This window comes from Alosa pseudoharengus, unplaced genomic scaffold, assembly GCF_046254945.1.
Source record: "Alosa pseudoharengus isolate Yale_2024_CS ecotype anadromous, Long Island Sound unplaced genomic scaffold, YU_APseudo_1.1 YU_APseudo_1.1_scf_21, whole genome shotgun sequence".
NCBI classification, from domain to species: domain Eukaryota; kingdom Metazoa; phylum Chordata; class Actinopteri; order Clupeiformes; family Clupeidae; genus Alosa; species Alosa pseudoharengus.
The window spans coordinates 7,638,321-7,645,820 of record NW_027468674.1 but is presented as its reverse complement, the minus strand read 5'-3'; the positions used below and the strand labels follow the sequence as shown (position 1 = coordinate 7,645,820).

At 44.1% G+C, this 7,500-nt stretch overlaps 1 protein-coding gene across 1 annotated transcript in view; it reads right to left on the bottom strand.

Moving 5' to 3' along the window:
• Positions 1–7,500, bottom strand: part of LOC143138701 (SH3 and cysteine-rich domain-containing protein 2-like) — a 47,089-nt gene that overhangs the window by 29,924 nt on the left and 9,665 nt on the right. Inside the window, exons 2-3 of the mRNA XM_076299120.1 lie at positions 1,651–2,023; positions 948–1,042 (exon numbers count right to left, since the gene is read on the bottom strand). Of these exons, the coding sequence (XP_076155235.1) occupies positions 948–1,042; positions 1,651–2,023 (468 nt within the window). The remainder of the gene's footprint in view (positions 1–947; positions 1,043–1,650; positions 2,024–7,500) is intronic.

Below are 7,500 nucleotides of genomic sequence, written 5' to 3'. Positions count from 1 at the left end.
TAATACTATAGACATATCCATGAGGATCTTAATACTATAGCCATATCCATGAGGATCTTAATACTATAGCCATGAGGATCTTAACACTATAGCCATATCCACGAGGATCTTAATACTATAGCCATATCCATGAGGATCCTAATACTATAGCCATATCCATGAGGATCCTAATACTATAGCCATATCCATGAGGATCTTAATACTATAGCCATGTCCATGAGGATCTTAATACTATAGCCATATCCATGAGGATCCTAATACTATAGCCATGAGGATCCTAATACTATAGCCATATCCATTAGGATCCTAATACTATATCCATGAGGATCCTAATACTATATCCATGAGGATCCTAATACTTTAGCCATATCCATGAGGATCCTAATACTATAGCCATATCCATGAGAATCCTAATACTATATCCATGAGGATGCTAATACTATAGCCATGAGGATCCTAATACTATAGCCATGAGGATCCTATAGCCATGAGGATCCTAATACTATAGCCATGAGGATCCTAATACTATAGCTATGAGGATGCTAATACTATAGCCATGAGGATTAAGATGCTAATACTAGAGCCATGAGGATGCTAATACTATAGCCATGAGGATTAAGATGATAATACTATAGCCATGAGGATTAAGATGCTAATAATATAGCTATGAGGATTAAGATGCTAATACTATAGCCATGAGGATTAAGATGCTAATAATATAGCCATGATGATTAAGATGCTAATACTATAGCCATGAGGATTAAGATGCTAATACTATAGCCATGAGGATTAAGATGGCAGCTGGAGGCTCTAATACTATAGCCATGAGGATGCTAATACTATAGCCATGAGGATCAAGATGCTATGGTTATAGTATTGCTGTAAGATGGCAGCTGGAGGCTCTAATACTATAGCCATGAGGATCAAGATGGCAGCTGGAGGCTCACCTTGCCGTTGCAGGACTGCTGGGAGAGTTCAGAGGAGCACCAGAGATGAGTGCCCAGCTTACAGGTCTTACAGCGGAGACCCTGCTTAGAGTTACCTAGAGAGAGAGACAGAGAGAGAGAGAGAGAGAGAGAGAGAGAGTGGGAGAGAGAGAGAGAGAGGGACAGAGACACAGGGAGAGGGAAAAAGAGAGATAAAGGGAAAGACAGAGAGAGAGACAACTTGATGAAAATCTTTGAACATCTTTGATGTAAGTGTAAAAATAGCCAAACTTCATTAGGAAATGCCTTCAGCTGCTTGTTACATGACAATCTTATTCAAACACTAGCGTTCAGCAATACTGTATCCAGTCATGCTAATAGAACAACTCTGAATGTATTTGTGCTGAATTGAAAAGGGCAGAGATTGTGTGTAAATAGGTGTGTTTCTTCACGTCAATTTTACCCAAGTGATTTCCTGGTAAAAAGTGCAGCAACTGAACGTTTATTTTTAGATCGGTGCCACAGTGAATACAATTTCCAAAGGTCAGTTTTACTGCACTACGTCAGCCTGCATCCGAGGTGTGTGTGTGTGTGTGTGTGTGTGTGTGTGTGCTAGCCTGTGTGTGTGTGTTAGCACGTGTGTGTGTGTTAGCATGTGTGTGTGTGTTAGCGTGTGTGTGTGTGTGTGTGTGTGTGTGTGTGTGTGTGTGTACCTGTGTGTTACCTGTAATAATCTGCTGGCACTGCTGGCATAGTGTGGGCCGCCGGAACATGTGCTCCTGGAAGCAGTGCGTCCTCTGTGGGGTGGGCGGGCCCTTGGAGCTGAGTGACAGCGAAGGGCTCAGCGACGGCGAATGGGAGCACAGCGAGGGGTTGGGGCTGAGCGAGGGCGACAGCGACGGCGAACACTCCGGGATGGTTGCCGGGGGCGACGGGGGGCAGGGCTCCAGCACGGTGGGCGCCGGTTGCTCGGCGATGAGGTCGGGTGGGGGCCGTGGCTCTGGCGGGGGAGGGGGGTGGGAGCGCTGAAAGAAGTTATCGACACTCTTACTCCTCATGACCGCCTTCAGGGAGAGCGAGCGCTTCAGACGCTGGAGCTGAGCGAGAGAGAGAGAGAGAGAGAGATCAATATATTTCACAAAAAATAAAAAAAAAGAATCCCACATTTTAGAAATGTACAGAATGACCCTCAAATGAAATGCTTATTAGGAGAGTACCCAACCTTATCAGCACTAGCGGCACGATATGTCACAGAATGCCATAAAAGCACGAGACAGTCACTAGGCAAGCCAATAGTATATTTATCTTTCCTTTCTTTCATTCCTTGTTTTTTTTTCTTTCTCCATTGTGTGCTAGTGTGTGTATGTTGGGGGAGGGGGTGGAGCGTGCGGCGTGGGTGGGTGTGTGTGTGTGTGTGTGTGTGTGTGTGTGTGTGTGTGTGCGTGCGTGTGTGCGTGCGTGGACATTGTGTCCACACATGCTTACTGTAAAAAAACGTAACAAACTCACTCAACTAACCAATACTGCCACCAAAATAATAGGTCTGCATACCCCAAACTTACAAGAACTAAACACTAAGGCCATCGCACGTATTGCTCATTCAATATCCCTGGACATTACCCACCCACTCAACCACTACTTCTCACCCCTACCCTCTAGCAGGAGGTTTAGAAGCATAAGGTGCAATAAAGCCCGCTTCAGCAGAAGCCTAATCCCCTTAGGAATCCAAACACTCAACAACACAAAGCCCCACAGATAAATATATGCAGTGCAATAATGTATGTTTTTTCCCATGAAACCCCCAATAATTTATGTAAAAGACAGCCCACCCACTTTTCATAGAGACTAGTGCTTAACATTGTGTCCACACATACAGCCTGCTTGATGCTGAGAACATGTCAGGAGCTCAGTGCACATGTGAAAGCAGTTAGAGAGGAGAGGTTTCCAAACTCTTTCCTAAGACCAATGTCTCCTAACCTTCTTCCATGATTACACTGATACACCCTACACACTGATGATGAGGAGAGTGGAGATGAGGAGAGAAGAGGAGGGGAGAGAGAGGAGAGGAGGGGAGAGAGGAGAGCAGAGGAGAGATAAGGAGTGGAGAGAGGAGAGGAGAGAGGAGAGAGGAGAGGAGGGGAGAGAGGAGAGCAGAGGAGAGATAAGGAGTGGAGAGAGGAGAGGAGAGAGGAGAGAGCAGAGGAGAGAAGGGAGGAGAGAGAAGAGGAGTGAAAAGAGAGAAGAAGAGTGGAGTGAAGAGAGAGGAGAGAAGAGGAGAAGAGAATAGCATAGACAAGAAAATAATATAGAAGAGAAGGGAATAGCATAGAGTAGCATAGACAAGACTAGTATAAAATAGGAGAGAATACAAGAGAGAAAGGAGGAGAAGAGAAGAAAAAGGAGGAGAAGAAAAAGGTGAAGAGAAGAGAAGATAAAGGAGAAGAGAAGAGAAGATAAAGGAGAAGAGAAGATAAAGGAGAAGAGAAGAGAAGATAAAGGAGAAGAGAGGATAAAGGAGAAGAGAGGAGATATAAGAAAAGAAGATTTAGAGAAAAGAGGAGAGGAGAAAAAGAGGGAGGAGGAGAGACACAGAAGGCAGAAAAGAGGAGGATGAAAAAGAGTAGCCAAGAGAGGAGAGAAAGATGAAAGGCTTTGGAGTCAGACAGGGAGTCAGCATTTGGCTTTGTTAGATGATGACCTGCTTTTAATATTGGTGAGCTACATCTCTCTCTCTCTCTCCCTCTCTCTTCCTTCTAGACTTCTCTCTCTTTCCCATCCTCAGACTCCTTCTCTTTCTCTCTCCTTCCCTCCATTTATCTCATTCCCACTCTCTCTTAACCTCCCTGTGTGTGTGTGTGTGTGTGTGTGTGTGTGTGTGTGTGTGTGTGTGTAGGGTATATAGACCCCTAACTGATGGGTTTATAGTATCAGCCACGCCTATTTGCAGAGAGAGGAGACAAACTAAATTTGTGATTGTGAGCCTCTGCAATGTCTCTCTCAGCACCTCTGCCTCGCAATCAATACAGTGTGTGTGTGTGTGTTATTGTGTGTGTGTGTGCGTGTGTGTGTGTGACACATAAATCAAGTGACAACACACACACACACACACACACACACACACACACACACATCAAGAGACAAACACACACAACACACACACTGCACACACACACACACACACAAAGAAGTTTGCCACTTAATCCTCATATATTCCAATTAGCCTGAAGAATGGGCAGAGAACACACCACTGCTCCTCTCCTCCTGTTTCTCCTCTCTCCCTCTCTCTCTCTCTCCCTCTCTCTCTCTCTCTCTCTCTCTCTCTCCCTATCTCTCTCCCTCTCTCTGTCATCCCTTCTTTTATTGAATCCCTCTGTTTCTATCTGATATGCACTCTTTCTCTCTCTTAAATGTGCATTTCTTCTCTCTTCTCTTTCTAATCTATTTAGTCTCTCCTTCTCTCTACCTCCATTCGTTTCTGGAGTCTGTTTTCCTCTCACGCAATTCTCTCCCTCTCTCTTTTCCTCTTTCACTATCCACCTCTCCCTCACTCTATATCCACCTCTCCCTTCATCCCCCACTCATCCTCTCATTCACTTTTTATCTCCCTCTCTCCTTTTCACTTTTATCAGTCCCTCCCCGCCCTCTCTTTTATCCTCCTCCACCTTTCCTTGTCTTCATCTCCTCTTCTCCATCTCTCTATCTCTCTCTATCTCTGTCCTCTCCTCTCTCTCTTCCTGTCTCTCCATCTCTCCTCTCCTGCTCCACAGCCACAGCCTGATTTTAATGACCTTATCTGGCCAGCATCACTGTCCAATCCACCTTTACGATGGTGTGATATGTGGTACCTCCACACACACACACACACACACACACACACACACACACACACACACACACACACACACACACACACACACACATAGATTTCAGTCTGTCTTAATGTGGACTGAGTATTCAGAGAGTGTTGTTTAATTTATGTGTCTGTATATATAGTGTCTGTGTGTGTGTGTGTGTGTGTGTGTACGTGCGTGTGTGCATGTGCGTGCATGTGCATGCGTGTGTTTGTGAGTGTGTGTGCGTGCGTGTGCGTGTGCGTGTGTGCGTGCGCATGCTGTGTGTGTGTGTGTGTGTGTGTGTGTGTGTGTGTGTGTGTGTGTGTGAACAGACCGGGCGATAATTCCTGCTGAAGCAGACTCGTCTGGCTCATTCTGCATTCGTCTGGGTGTGCTGACATGACTTCGCATCTTGCTCCACTCCCCTGAGACCACAGCACTGAATCACACAGGTCTCCTGGGTATGTGTGTGTGTGTGTGTGTGTGTGTGGGGGGGTGCATGCCAATGTGTTTGTGTGCGTGTGTGTGTGTGGGCCTGTGTGCCTATGTGTGTGTGTGTGTGTGTGTGTGTGTGTGTCTGTGTGTGTGTTTGTCTCTCTTTGTGTGTGTGTGTGTGTGTGTGTGTGTGTGTGTGTGTGTGTGTGTGTGTGCATGCCAATGTGTGTGTGTGTGTGTGTGTGTGTGTGTGTGTGTGTGTGTGTGTCCATATGTGTACACCACTCTCGCTGAATCAGCCTCATTTTAAACCCCGTCAGCCATCATGGCCAGTATATTCTCACGGCTACACACCCTGCAGTGCTGTGAGGGGCTCGTCTACTCAGAGTCCTGGGGGGCATCCAGGCGAAGCCACCTTTTTCACTCGCACTCTAGGCTATTAAGCACAGCTTTTAGGCAGGGCTTGATGCATTCTTACAGAGATCACACAGGTGTGTGTGTGCGTGCATGCGTGCGCGTGTGTATCTACAGATTTTAGGCATGGCTAATTCGAGGCTTAGTTTGATGTCTTTTTCCACTTTTGAAACAGCTTACCATCAACTTTCTTTTCATATCACAGAACACCTGAAACCTACCATGCCAGGCTCGGCTACTTCAGTTACAGGCCCCTAAAATGTGTCTGCTGCTACACCATTAAACAGATTTATTAAAACAATGTTTTCAAAAAAAAAAAAAAAAAAAAACGTTTTTAAACACAGGTTATTTTTTTTTTATGCAGATCTTGGAATCCATGTTCACATTCACCCTTAAATGTATAGATCTACGCTCATACTTGTATATATTAGCTGTATGGGAGAATGGGGTAAGATGAGCCATTTGTGGGGTATGATGAGCCTACGTGTGGGGTAAGTTGGGGCAACACAAATATTTCAGGTAATACATTTTTATTTTCTTCAAACAATAATTTCATTCTACAAACAGTAACAAACACCAACATTTCACTGAAAATTTGCCAAGACAGGACTAGACCTATAACATTTTGTATTGCCTGTTTAATGAGTTCAAAAAATCAAGGCAAACTTAATAATCTCACAGATGCAATACAAGTAGCTGGCTCAACTTACCTCAGCCCTGGTGACTCATCTTACCCCACAACCACCATTTTGAAAGGAAATGCTTTTCTCAACAAGCTACAGTAGCACTCATGATTTTGTTTAGACCTCACATCATAGCTTATAAGGACACCAATTGAGGTGTAATGCATCTGAATGTTGTTCTATTCACGTTTCCTCTAAATCACCCTAATGAATGGAATCCGCTTGGAGAGCAAAAAATCATATTTTTATACATACATTTCTTACCACATTTGCTATGTGCGGTACATTTCCACAGATTGCCATGTGCGGTACATTTGCCATGTGCGGTACATTTGCCATGTGCGGTACATTTGCCATGTGCGGTACATTTGCACAGATTGTATGGGATGATTCCCTCTTCCTTAACATGCTGTCACATGATAACATTTGTTTACAATTTCCTAGAAAAAAGGGGTGGCTCATACTCATATTACTCAACTTACCCTGTTATCCCCTAATGGGTGGGCTCTGCATACGATTTTCTCTCTGCTTTTAATCAGATTCACTTTTTAGATTGACTTTTAATCATGTGTTTTATGACAGTTAATTATGTATTTTGATTTTATTTCAATTTCATCTTAAATCCTTTTGATAACACACACATACCTAAATATTCTGTCACACGCACACACACACAGAGTAGCATGAGCATTCATGTCATACAGGGCCACTGCCTTAGTACAAGGTGTGTTATATGGTCAGTGTCCATATTTTAGGTGTGTGTGTGTGTGTGTGTGTGTGTGTGTGTGTGTGTGTGTGTGTGTGTGTGTATGTGTGTGTGTGTTGTATGTAAGTATTGAGGACTCAAATGTGTGTGTGTTGTATGTAAGTATTGAGGAGTCAAATGTGTGTGTGTGTGAGTGTGTGTGTGTGTGTGTGTGTGTGTGTGTGTGTTGAGAATTCAACGTGGGTAAGAGTGTAAGTATTATAGACAAATATTAAAAGGGAGAAAAATACTACTGGATAAGAGAGAAAGAGAGAAAGAGAGAGAGAGGAAGAGAATTGAGAAGGATTAAGAACAAGATTAAGGGGAGGGAAAGGAGAGATATAGAAAGAGGAACAGAGGAAGAGAAAGCAAGAAGGAGGGAGAAAAGAGAGAGAGGAAGAGAGAGAGAGAAAGAAAGAGGAAGAGAGAAAAAGAGAGGAAGAGAAAAAGAGAGGAAGAGAGAG